The 14,189-nt window shown below is 43.6% G+C and overlaps 1 protein-coding gene across 2 annotated transcripts in view; it reads right to left on the bottom strand.

Annotated features, from left to right (window-relative positions):
- pde4d (phosphodiesterase 4D, cAMP-specific) overlaps nucleotides 1-14,189 on the bottom strand; it is a 166,985-nt gene that overhangs the window by 125,262 nt on the left and 27,534 nt on the right. Inside the window, exon 3 of one of the 2 annotated variants that reach the window (XM_052068453.1) lies at nucleotides 12,199-12,437. In XM_052068453.1, the coding sequence (XP_051924413.1) occupies nucleotides 12,199-12,437 (239 nt within the window). Of the gene's footprint in view, nucleotides 1-5,012; nucleotides 5,734-12,198; nucleotides 12,438-14,189 lie in introns of those variants that run through there. The other variant, XM_052068452.1, reaches the window with a different exon arrangement.

Here is a 14,189-nt window from a genome sequence, read left to right on the forward strand (position 1 = left end):
CGGCATCATGCCGTTTCGTATGAATTAACCAAGTTTGACGTACCGCCAAAAGCAACCCACTTAACCAGGACGGCTCATAGCCAGAGGCTGACTTGCACTCAATTACTTCGTAAAGTCGATATGTGGCTGAAGCACACTTCCTTATCCAATATGTTCCGTGTGGGAAATATTCCCCCACCCCCGGAAAAAAAAAATCCCCAAAGAACTACCATTCTATTTACCCATACTAAAGAGCAGTCACCACAACCGTTTAATCCAATTTGGATTTGGAGGACACGGGCAAGACAACAGCCTAGACGTAACACTTCCACCCATTCCGTTGCTTTCATTTCATCATTTCCTTTCCCAGTCCAAATTTGGACAGAGAAAAGAAATCCCAATGTTCCCTCGGACAATGACGTCTACCATTTCCCGTCTAGCATCCCCCTGCGGCGTCTCCGCGACAGGATAGGAATTGGAGGAATGCCACGTTGTCATCAGAGGACGCACCAGATTCTCGCTGAGGTCTCACAGAAGCCTTGAGCGCCATCCAAGCTCAACCTCCATTGTGACACATTTGGGTGATGTGTTCTACCTGGGGGCAGCTGCTGGACTTTGAACTGTACCAGCCACTCAGGGACACACTGTAACATCCACGGTCTCTGAGGAAAGGGCCGCTGTCTCTCCGCATTTACGCAAGATTGTGAGAGGGAAAGGCAAAAGCGGGAGCCGGCTTTTCCGTTTCCTTTTTCTTCGGGGATCAGCGCCCCGGTAGTTGTTTATATCTGTCTGCTATAATCAGGAGATGTGTCAGCGTTATCTGACTTGAAGCGACTTGATCGCCGAGGTTTTCATGCGAAGAAATGAGGCATGCCGTCGCCTGGCTTAATGAGGTTGTTCCAAAGTACGGCTCGCATAAACATCGGCAATACGGAGCCAAAAGCGTAATGTTCCTCATCTTCTCGGGCAGCTTTACTTGCTTCATCGCACGTCTGGGAAGGATGACAAGTGGCCTTCAAACAACACATTGCACCACATGAAAACAACAAGCCTCTTTGGGGGGGGGGGGCATATTATGCATTACCGAATGCATAATATGCCGTGCACCGCGATGCTTCGTACAACACGCACTTTTTGGTACATTTGTAATCAAAAATTGCGACTGCGTGGTACCAAACAACTTTTCGGCACCTTTTCAGGATACAAAACCAAATAGGACCAAAGCTAAAGGGTACAAGCAAGTCACAATGTAGTCAGTCAATCTGTGGGCAGAGAATCACGACCTCCGAAAAGGCAAAATGCCCATTTTGTCTACTCGTAATGAACAAATACATGCCAAGGGGCCAGAACACAAACAATGGAAGTCCTCCATTGTTGTACTTTGTTTACCGTCACCTTCCTCCACACTGCTGGATTGATTGTTGGATTCACTGGCGGTTACGTCGTCTCGCTCGGCAGAGGATAGCTACCGAACGCCTCTTGCCAGTTGACGGTTAACCACTCACAAACAATGCCACTTTTCCACTGCACAGCTTGGGTCAGCAGCAATTGTTTGTTTTTTTGTTTTTTAAATCTGTAAAGAGGACGTCATTCAGGCTAGCAAGCAGTCTCCTGTATTGATTGTCCATCGCTGCATGTGGCTGTGTGACAACTGTAATTTCACCCGGGTGGAGACAAAAGGGCCGATACTGAAAAATGGAGACTACCAAATATAATATTTTTGCTGTAGTAGAGATTTAACGATTCACTCAAGCCCCAATTCATTTTAAATTTTGATTCTCAGTCGGCGATTTCGATTCCACTTTTGAGTCGTTTTTTTTTTAACAAAACGAATTGATTTGATAACCAAAAGATTTTGTCCTTGTTACAAACCGTACAAAAAAAGTGTACTGTCGAACTACATTTTTGTCTCAACAGTGTTTTGTTACTGCCAGAACATGAAAATAAATAAACGTGAGATCCATTATCATTACAAATGCTTTTGTCATTAAAATCACAATCTTGATTTATTTTTTTTAACATCGCTGCATAGTTTAATTCGTTTTTCAACGGAAAACACTGTACACATCACCAACATGTATTTGGAAATGCAGATGCAAAAAAAAAGACTCTTCACAACAACAACAACAACCCATGGTGAACGTAGCTCCTCCCCAACACACAAAGCTTGTCTCTCAATGAAGATATCTCACTCCAACATACTTCCTTGAACCAACTAGAGCCACGGTGTGGCATTTTAGGGAGTTTCAGGGAAAAAAAAAACTTTCTTGGGGAGGTTTTCAGCAAAGAGCTGGGAATAGCTGGTGAATTTGTGAATCGTGAACTACGCTGGAATTATTGCCCATGAATAACTAAATGGACTATGAATTGCATGAATAGCGCGCGATGACATTCTGTGCAATATAAAGAAAAAGGCAGGCCGTTAAATGCCACAATCGGAGCAAGTTATCATCCAAAGCAGATGGGATACAAGCGCAAAAAGGCTATAATAGGCGACATAAATTAGGGAACGGCACAAGCGACCAACTTTAAATCAGATTGTGTTGCTAAATATTTGATTTGGTCTGGTGCGTTGTTCACCCTGCAATACGCAGTCCAGTGTATCCATCACGTAATGAGCCTTTGGTGTAAAGTGTCATTTACTCAGGGTAGCACATAGGCCGTTAACCACATTTTAATGGTACCCTTTTTTTCTTTTCTTTTTTTTTTTTTTTAAATGACATGGCTGTTTAAGTGCAGCAAAGCGGTTGCATGGCAGTGTCACTTCCATCTGTGCTCTGATCTCGCGTGCCCTCCCTGCCTCGCTTGCGCTCTCTTGCTCGCTCTGGCTTCTCCTGCGTGTGACTGTTCTGCCACTAAAAGACAAGAACTATTCTTGTCAGCCAGCAACACAAATCAACAGCCGTTCTGCAGCCGGCCAGCGAGCGCACTCACAGGCTCTCATCACCGGAATATTTGAATAAAGGGAAGAAAATGGAATGAGGCGAAGGGGGTTTACATCAAGTGATTCGGCGTAAAACCTGCATCTCTAACAGTCACTTTAGACAAGGGAGCTGAGGTGACCTTCTCAGATTTCATCCTCAGATGCTTTTTTTTTTTCTCCTCCACTCTCTCACAACCTCTCGCCTTCCCAAAACATGCGAGTAATTAAAACAATTCCCGCATACACCCAAGCCTTTCTTTTTGCCTTTCTGCCTCTGTGTATCTTTGTCTGCAGGAAGTGTTTCATTAAAATGTTGCCGTCATCACTTTGGCGTCTCTGTATAAAATGCTCAGGAGGGAAGGAGGGAGCCATTGTGGTCATCGTGCATATGTACGATACATCAGCAATGGGAAACGGTTTTAATCCTGGACGGCTCTTCTGAGGGTCGCACTAATAAAAATATTAAATAAATAAAGACGGAATTATCAAGAGTTAGAGTTGTGGGCGAGCTGGTGCTTCTCCCGGCTGACTTGGGTAAGAGGCAGCATACACCTTGGACTGGTTACCAGCCAATCGCAGGGCACTGTATCGACTACTAATATTCATACTCATATTCACAAGCATGGATAATTTAGAATCTTCAATGAAACATGTTTTGAGGATTTTCAAGGAAGCCAAGAATGTAGAGAAAACTGCTGCCTTAAAAAAAAAGTGGGATCTTGTATGAGAATTCACAGGTTGCGCTCAGGTTCTATTTGTAGAACTGCATGGGGTTATAGTGGTTCACTCACCTGACTTTCGTGCAGGCAGCATGAGTTCAATTACCACTCAGAAGGGTGTTAAATGTGAATCGTCGCCTGGCTTCATACGTGCCCTTTGATGGATAAGGAGCAGACCCAATTCGGGGTGTGGTCTGTATTTTACTCAAAACACAATGGAGGAGTGCCTTTAGCCCTGAACAGGGTGAGCGGTACAGAAAATAGATTTATGGATAGCAAGGCTGGGTTAAAAAAAATAATAATAATAATCGAATCAAGCTTTCAAATTAACGCGAGCAAGCTTGAAGGCAGAAAAATCACAAAGAGAGCAATGAATTGATTCTTGGCAAGCTTCACAGGAATGTGACAGTCATGCGTTTATGGCATGTGTTTACCATTTTATTTACACAGCCTGCTCTTTGTTTGAAAAAATAAATTATTTAAAAAAAATTCCAATCAGATCATTTTTGACAAAACGCATGACGAATGCAACCGCATTGGGTCCAAATCTCAAATGCACCGGGTTAGAGCGAGACGTTTCTACTATTTGCAGGCACGCTTCATCCTAGATTGTTTTTCACAAGAATAAAATGGGCACTGCCTGGCATCCTTAATTGAATCGAAAATCAAACAAAGTGAATCGTGAATAGAACTGAATCAGGCCCTAGTGAATCGAATCAAATCAATTTTGGAAATCTGAATCGATAACTAGTCCAAATGGGTAGAACTGCAAGGACCCCACGAGCCATTGGTCCCCCACCTATGTATGTGATGCATAAGTGTTGCAGAAAGCTGTATCTCATACACAAGTACAATGGGCTTACACAACTAAACAACAATAATCCTTCAGGATCAGTGCGCATGCTGATCTGCTGCTTTGCATATGTTATTATAATTCCTGTGACCTGCCTATGGGGCGACACCTCAGCTTCGTGTCATTTGCCCCTGAACGCATCACTACCTTTGTGTCACATTGTGCTTTCATTTCATTTCCCTCCCATTTTTTCTCCTATAGCCTCCAAACTGTTCGCTTTGCGTTAAAACACAAAAAGTTGCAATCGTTTCACGTGGATCGGCGTGATCGTGCGCCGCCTTTAAAAGCTACAATAGAAGGGACGTCAAATGTCACACCAACAGATTTTAAAACGCGGCTGGTGATTTAATCCTCAAAATAAATCACGAGAAACGTCATCAAGCATCGAACCCGTCCAAAGTTCTACAAAGAGCAACCGCAGCTAAAAAAAAAAAAAAAAAAAAAGACCGAGTCGCTCGTACAACACACAACGCCCATCGCCGACCACTTTACCCGGCAACCTTTTCCTTTTCTCTCTCTCGGTACACGCGAAGCTTACCGTCGAAGACCTTGAAACGACGACGGCCACGACATGCGCGATTTCTTCAGTCCGGGTCGGTGTCCCGTGTCCACGGCGTACGTCCGGTCCATGTTGAGAGGGCTGAGGTACCGCTCGGTGTCGGAGAAGCCTCGTTGTCTGACGCGCTGGTGACTCTTGCGCACGAGGAGAGCGTGGTGGAGCGGCGAGAGCGCAGCCTGGTTCTGCTGCCTCCACAGATGTTTAGGCGCTTTTGCACTCACACCGGCGGCCCCGACGCCGCCGCCGCCGCCGCCGGCCACCGGAGGAGGCTGCGTTGCCACTTTGCCTTGCTCCATGTCACCCTTTGCTTTCGTCTTCTTGTTTTCTTTTTGAAACACAACTTCGGGTGCATTCAAAATTCAGAGGTGTGGCCGAATCATTACCTGAAGCAAACTTTTAAGGCTTGTTCAACTCAACTTCATAAACGATCTCTCCATTTACCTATAGTACATCCACAGGGGTTCTGAAGGGGTCCAAAGTTGCATTTTCCCCCCACTTCAAGCATCCCGGAAGTCTACATTCACGCCCACTCCAGCAAAAGGTGTCACATGTTCAATCCAGGACTAATCCTACACGTGCGCAACTTTTAATGTGCAAAAATAACGAACTTTAAAGAGAAGAAGAAACAAGCTGGGCTCCATGCACTCCTCGAGTGCTCTTGTGCAGGATTCACATCCGGCGGCAAATATAGGGAAGCGAGCATGATTGTACATTAAACATGAGAGACCCACCCAGAGCACCTCCCCTGCTATCCTGCGAGTGTGAGAAGGCAAAGGGTGGCCCAACTCGGCCCAATCATTGAAACCCTCTCAGCGGTAGAAAACAGCCAAGTCCTGCAAACGGTATCTCTGGTTAAAATATGTCGCGGTTACAAAAAAAACAACAACAAAAAGCTCAAATGGGACCCAAACTCAAAAATTAGTTCATTCACATACTGTATAAATACAACTGGACACAAAGTCAGTTGATCTCAACTAAAGAAGGATTTGATGAATTTAACATTTCTGCTTTCAGTCGAAAGTCACCGCTAAGGTAAAGAACATCCCACACTGTCATCCACCACTGCTGTTTTTGTTACTGTTGATGCTGATGGTGTTCACGCAAGGTCACATGAGAACTGGTGCAACCATTTCATAGTCTGCAAAGAGTGATGTACGCACGGAAACGCAAGGTCGGCGTTTTCAAATTCATTTACCCTTGGACCCGGTTGCAAATTTGATCAGTTTCATGCTCTCAAAACCGTGATTCCCTGTAGATGGGGGAAAAAAATCCAGATACAGTACCCTTCAACTTGTTCTCGTCTGGATGCGTTCTTAGGACTGGCAATTAAGTGACTTTTCCGACTTCACCAATCATATGAATCTGACATCTAAACACGAATAAAGTTGTTGTTGTTTCAGGAAAAATAGGAATATTATATAACGGGAATAAAGTCCTAGAATTTTCAAGAACAAAACAATGCTTGTGCACACATCATTGTTTTTTTGGGGGGGGGGGGGGCACCCTTTCAAGAATAAAAGACACAATATTATGAGAATACAGTTAGAATTAGAAAATTCACTGTTTAAAATATGACGTTCTTCCCTCATGAAATGTATTAACTTTAAAATCATCATATAACTGTTTCTTATAAAACTGTGACTTTCGTCTTGTAAGATTGCGACTATTTCTTCATCAAAACAAATACTTAATTCTCAAAAGAGTACAACTTTATTCCTCGCTCAACAAAAAAAAAAATCTACAATTTGACTTGTGTTTTTACCGCAAATAGGCAATTTGCATTTAGGGGGTAGAGATCGTATTTAGGTTTTTGTTTTAAACAAAAATTTTTATTGACAATGCAGTCCAGAACATCTCAGAATGTCTTTCATTTTAGAAAAGCACCAGATAGTTTGTGCTCTGACATTCATCTTGTCTTCTTAACGGTTGAAATCAATTCAAGGTTTCTTTTTTTTCCAGACAATGCTCTTTTTTTATTTTTTTTAAAAAAATTAATTGAAGAGAAAAACTCTTACCTAGCTGACAGTTTCGGCTGTCACTTCAGCCTTCATTGGAGCTGTGTTTTTCCCTTCAAGGAAAAAAAAAAAAGGACAGTGGTCTGAAAAAAAACAGAAACCTTAAATCGATTTGCGCCAGGTAGTTGTTCTACACAAAGCAGAAATCTACAAACAAGCATCAACCAACCAACAATGACGACAAATGGAACGACACATCGAATTACAGTGTTCAGATGTGTTAATGTAACTCACCCCGCCCCCTCTGAATGATTGTTGGCTTATACTAGGATACGGTCATTATTTTCTTAGTAACAAAAAGACGGAAGATGACATTGATGAATTATCTTGAATAAACATTAAGATTATGATGGCGTCCTTTGAAAAGGGGTGTTGGCGAATTGATTTTCCACTGCGGCTCCACAGTTGTTACAATCCATCCATCCATTTTAGAAAACATTCACAGCTCAGAGGGGTGATCTGGAACATATCCCAACAGGCGAGAGGCTGGGCACACCCGCAACTGGTCATCATCAACCAACCAGTCACGGAACGTGACATTAATCCGCACCTGTGCCTGCGATGACATCACAGTCCAAAGACAGTCCATTCCGTTTATTAAAAGCTCCTGTTGTTGGGTTGAGCAGCCTTTCCAGACCAAAGAGTGTTTGTTCTTAACATCAAATCTGAAGATAGTTTGTGTGCGGGTGTGCGTGTTTATCCTCCGCATACGGTCCACGTCCAATCCTCCAGAAACTAACACCATGGGCGATGCAATTTACCAGCAGAAGTGTAATCTTCGCAAAAAAAGTGACAGAAAACAATGTCGGCAGATAAGTGTGATGGTGCACCGCGCTCAGCATAAGAAGCAGCGGCACCATGGCCTTTGTGTGACATTTGTGTACGCGCTGGTGCGACCCGGCACACTGCATGCACATTTCATTACATTGAAGTCAGTGGCCAAGTTTAAACAAGGTCGTGGCAGGACGCTGTCCTAGCATAAGCTTCAAACAAAACCACAGATGGACAAATTATGAGTAAATCAGGAAAACCTTTGCAGACAGTAGTACTTCCAGTTCGGATTCTGCATTGCTCTTTTGATAAAATATTGATCATGATTTTTTTTTTCCAGTTCTGAATTTGATTACCTCTGCCTAGAAAAAAGCTCAAATAAATAAACACCTCCATCTTCGGGATCTTGTTGTTTATAATCCATCGAATTTAGCTTTAATGAAAACAAATTAGTTGTAAAATCTAATGCAAATGGGGTACTCTCGTTCTATGCAGCTATGGCTGATTGAAAGTGCTCTATAAATACAGCTGAGTTGAGTATGCGAAGAATAATTAAACTAGATGTTCTGTGTGTCAGGTTACAGTGTCTTTTTTTAAATTCCAGGACAGTACAGTTACATATGTTGTATTTACATTCTAAGTACAATACAAAGTACATTTGCTTTAAGAAATGTTTGCTTCGAATCTTTTATTAAACTGCAACTTTTATTCTACTTTTATGTCCAACAATGAGTTCTCATGGAATCATGATCCAAGTCACAGTCTTTGATAATTTTTTTCATGTACTAACTGTGCATCATGTTACAATGGCTTACACTCACGACTAATTATGGCATGTTGGGTGAAACTTTGCCTACTCCAGTCCTGTAGGTGGCAGTCATGCACATTATGACATTGTTTTTGTTTTGTTTTGTTTTTGAAACCAAAGCCAAAATTGTTTCCCATAATTTCCGAAACACACTGTATGTGTTGTGCAAACAGCTCTAATCATCACCCAATATATATATATTAAATCTGGCGGCGTTAGCATCATGCTTTAGGGCAATTTTGTGGGGCTATGAGAGCCAGCTGCCAAACACCTGTTGGATCATGGCCCAACGCTAGCGGGCCGCCACAGCACAAATTACCTGCATATAAATGAATACATGAATACTTGACATACCTCAAACGGCACCTTCATCCACAACAGCTAATAAAGAGAATGCATTATTCTTGGGGCCATGCTCCTCCTCTCTTAAAGGTTTCATGGAAATGAGGTCATTAGCGCCGCAATCCAATATAATGGCTGTAAAGATGAGGATGGGCGTTGACGACCTAATCCATCGGAGGTGGCTCCCACGCCATAGCAAAGCCTGTCTGTGTTCATCTTCAAACGTACACATTGATTACAATTAGCCAGCAAGCATGCTGATTTAACGGTTCTAATTACCGCGCAGAGTGCTCAAAACAATCAGCATCAACACATTTGCGGCGTCGCATGAACATCTGGCGCTTTGAGTTTGGTTGCTTTCAGAAGCTTCTCTGGAATGTTGCTGGAACACAAATTGAAAACTGCATCAACACACCATTCATCACCGCCACGTTGTTTAGCAGAAACTAGCTAGCTCACGGGTAAACACTTGGGTGCGCAAGCTAACGCGTGTACTTTTGCAAGGGCTTTTAATCACGATTAAATATACAGTAGCAATCACGACTCCCGCTACGTCTTTGCTTTTGTGTTAACGCCGCAAAAAACAATGTCCGACGAGCACTTGCACCCAAAAGTTAAAGTTGCGCGTATCAATGCGTGCCCCCTTTTTATAGATCGCCACACTGTGTAGTGAATTATAAATGAATCGAGCCGGAAGCAAGGCAAAGATGCATAGCCTTTGTTAACATTCTCTCCATCGCCCGTTCTCTCACTTTTCCCATTTTGTATTCATGCATTTGATTCCAAATATATGAGAGCGCTCGAGGGCTGTCACACTAACTCCTAGACCGAATTCACATTTTTGTTCTTTTCAGAAACTTTTGTTACCTCCAATCAATGCTGTTCTGCAGCCAAACAGTGGTTGCACACATTAAGGCCATACTTTTTGCCTTCTGTCTCAATTTTTTAGGTTATTCATTGGTATTGACCGTGATAAACGTTTTTACTGTCAACTTAGTATCTTGTTCACACACACACTTGTCAATAGTCGTCGTCTTCTGCGTCATTTCCACACCGGCTGATGGCAGAATGATTCAGTCGAAGCTACAAGTAGATTTTCTTTTTTTTGGGGGGAGTTGCTGACGCATTGTAGTCGGAAAAGCAGACAAAAGCCTATTCTAAAGGACCAGTCAATCATTTGTGTGTTCTGTTTCAAAGTTGCCCGATCGTGTAACTTTCGACGTTGTGTTTTTGTTACTTCGACATATCAATCACCCTTCTTTGCCTTTGAATTCCATTAGCGGCGCTTTATTATCCGGTCTCTCTAATGAAAGCCCCCGTAGCAAGTGAGACTCATTGGTGAGCGGCCGCTTGTGTCCTTGTTGTTTATCCGCTCACACCGCAGGTACCGGCATTTCTTAGCAAGGAGAAAAACAACATGAAGAGGTAGGAAAAAAGTGGTTTTCCATTTCTTATTTGGAACACTGACAGATGTTTGAGCGGGGTGTGAATTCTGATTACGTGACCGACGTGCAATCATCTGTATCGACCGTTGAAACCAAGGATCAAAGCCAAATCGATCTCCTTGACGGACTTCCGCTGGCAGATGCATTTGACCGTGGAATGAATCCATTTGAACTGCCTCTGCTATGACTTGAGCTTGCTATAAAACGGGAACGCCATGTTTTGATACGGAAACGCTGTACGAAAGGTTTGTTGACCGCTCATGAATCACATGGGCCAAACACACGCTGGCAGATTTTCTCTCTGGAGACTGACTGAGCACTCTCAGAAAAGTATTGCTTAATATTTGTTTGTTTGTTGGTTGGTTTGCACATTGGGACCACTCAAATTGACCACCCCGTAAATCGAGCCAATATTTCCTGGGAAAAATATGCTTGGAAAGTACAAGCGGATAAGTGTGATGACAACCATAAAACTGGAATGGCGACATCCAAAGAATCCGGCTTCTTCTGCCGCTACAGTTTGAAATGCCACAAGATGACAGTATTGCTCGGCAAACACTTTTTTTGGGGGGTTCCTGCTCCTTTAAGGGTCTATTAGAATAAAAGTTTAATCGTTTCATTTTTATTGGCCAAGTATGTAGAACACGCAAGGAAAATCGTTTGTTTATTTTACTTTCAGTTTGTGAGTTGAACTCAATCTCAATACAGTAAATGTTACGGTCACATTATTGAGGAATGCAGAGTTGTACTTTTTTTTTTCCTTTTTGAATTTTAGGTTCGTTGAAAAAACTAAATGGTCCTTGGGTGTAAATGTGAGCCTGAATGGCTGTTGTGGCCAAAATGCTCTACAATTGGCAGGAGAACATTCAAGGGGTATCTCAACCCTTGCTACTAAAAAAAAAAAAAAAAAAAAAAAAAAAATCAATTAAAAACGGGTGTAAGGATAGATGGAGGGACAGATGGGGGGGGGGGGGATCATGTTCCGCATTCAACCTTGGGGCCTCCACTGTAAATATTCTTTTCTATGTAGTGTGAAAAAAGTCCAGCGATATTCCGTATGCCCTGCCAAATATGAAAGATGACAATTCGTTTTACATTCCATTTGGCAAAAGGCTGTTTATCAGCGGGTTGAAGGCATGATTTGAGACAAGTGACAGATTCCTCCAATAAGCGAGATGAATCACACTGGCAAGCAGTTAGTAATTTTCAAGACGTACATGCATATCCAGGATGAATAAGCAAATCCATCCATCCATTAGTCGAGCCACTTTATCCTCACAAGGGTCGTGGGCGTGCTGAGCCTCTCCCAGCTGTCAACAGGTACACCCTGACCTGGTTGCCAGCCAATCGCAGGGCACACATAGACAGATGAACAACCATCTGCGTTCACAATCACACCTCGGGACAGTTTAGGGTGTTCCATTAACCTGCCATGCATGTTTTTGGAATGTGGGAGGAAATCGGAGTACCCGGAGAAAACCCACGTCAGCACGGGGAGAGCAAGCTGACCCCACACAGAAAGGCCGCAGCCGCAATCGAACCCTGCACCTCAGCACTGTGAGGCGGACGTGCTCACCAGACGACCCCCGTGCCGTCTGAGCAAATCATACTTGACAATAAATTCGACATCCCAGTCTAGAGGCACATGAAGCACTAATCCAAAGACCATCGACCATTCTCCTCATCATTTGCAAAGCGAGTGAAATAACTGTAGCCTGTTTACTCCCGAATTTCTCGCCACATTTGACATGAAAAAGGAACAAAGCCTCCATATGTCCTCCTACCTGCTGGTGTCAGCGGAAGTGATGGCGATGAGAGGCGGTGTGCGAAGCGGCAGAGTATTGGGCCGCGGAGGAACGCTGACCGTGTCGGCATCCGGTTTACGGTCAAAGTACATCTGCTCGGCCTGTCTGAAGGCCAGAGGGGGCAGCTGCACCGTCCGGCACGATAGCCTCCGCACCAAGAAGGGCTCCATGCAGGTGACGGGACCCAGCTCTGGGGAGTCCGTCCATTCGTCAGACACCTACGGAACCACGGAAGGACACAACACAAAAACCTCATTGTGGGGAGACAAACGGGGGGGGCGAAGACGATCAAGTAGACCAGTGGTTCTTAACCTTGTCAGAGGTACTGAACCCAACCAGTTCATATGCATATTCATCAAGCCCTTCATTATGCGGCTAATTCAGTCTCTGTGATACATGGCACGCGTCTAAACCTGAATGGTGAAGTATTAACTATTTTCCCACTGTGAAGCACAGTTGCTTTATTTCCAAGAATGGAATTTGTTAAAAAAATAACAATAAAAATGTCAAACAGAGAACCAAATGTGTCACTCGCCTGAAGGAACAAAAACGCATGACCCGCAACATGACTCAGTCATGCAAAGCTGCTGCAGCTGCTGCTATTTTTAATAGATGCTCGTGTGGCTTCCAGTCACACTGAGCTGCATGGATTTTTTTCTCCTTTATTGCGAATGACAGCGTGATTTCCTTTGAGGTTACACCTCAACGCTAAAGTAACTCCGAAGGTGCACATTAAGGTGACCGATGTAGCATAAAGCGAACAGATTATTTCGTGCAGGCAACGCGGCTGCAATGCTGAGAAACTCCAACAGGCTCACTCCATTAGAGTCAAACAAAGGACTCATTTCTTTTAGTCAGGCTTGTGATGGACTGAACTCCAGAATGAGTTCCTTTTTTTGCCCCCCCCCCCCATCCCTTCTTGAACGCGCAATAACCCCAAGGCTCTGATGGCTGGAAGTAGACTAGATGAAGATGGAGTTCCATTTAACGTCTTTCATTGTTTGTTTTTCCTTTCGTAAAGTGTCCCGAGGGAGGTAAGAAAGGTAATCAGTTATTTGCCTCTTGAGCGCTCGACGGAGTATCCTTAATTCAGGGCACACTTGAATACACAGGTACAAATGCACAGGCTGCAACGGCATGATAAATTGAGGCTGATACGCTGCCCATTTATCTTGCTGGCAAACCGCAGAGGGTTTCCATTTGCCGTGCATGAATAATGAAGCTTATCCTCTTCAGTGAGGCTCAGGCGTCAACGTGTACAGTCGGCGTAGTTCTTTTCCAGGTGATAGTTCCACACCGTGTGTACAAGCAGCGCCTCTCCTCACTAAAAATAGACAAGAAAATTCACGGCTCAAGATAGTCCCATTTAAACACTCTGCCTTACTACCAAAAAATAAAATAAAATAAAATAAAAATGAAGGTTGACTTCGCCTGAGACAATGCATTTGCTGTTGGGTCCCTATTCATGCCTGATCTTCTACAAGGTCCAGTCAGTTCTGCAAAGTACTCGTCTGTTGGAGAGACGATATTTAAAATAACATGCAATCGTTTGACTGTACAAATATAGTGAGAGCGGCATCTATTTAACCAAACGGGCATTAATGCACAGGACCTTTAATCCATCCATACCACCGAGCTGTAGACGGATCGAACGGTGTTTGCCTAAATCTTAAGTAAATTAGTGTTCCTTGCGGGAAGTACAAGCTTGTAAACAATCCCCGGAAAGAGATGCGTGCAGAAGCTGATTTCGTAGCATGATTCTCAGAACAGTCTTTGCAAATATGATGATTTAAGATGGCTTCGTCTGGTTCGCTTTCCAAGCAGGGGCGAGTTCAGATTCCAGTTCACAGTTGATGATTGACAGCTGGCGAGCAGTCTGACAACGATCTGGTGAATTTCTTTCAGGAAAGTGTAAACGCAGAGCTCTCACCGTAGCTCGACGACAACACAAAATGACAGGAGGGTAACCC

The sequence above is a fragment of the Hippocampus zosterae genome, chromosome 6, assembly GCF_025434085.1.
Source record: "Hippocampus zosterae strain Florida chromosome 6, ASM2543408v3, whole genome shotgun sequence".
Lineage (NCBI taxonomy): Eukaryota > Metazoa > Chordata > Actinopteri > Syngnathiformes > Syngnathidae > Hippocampus > Hippocampus zosterae.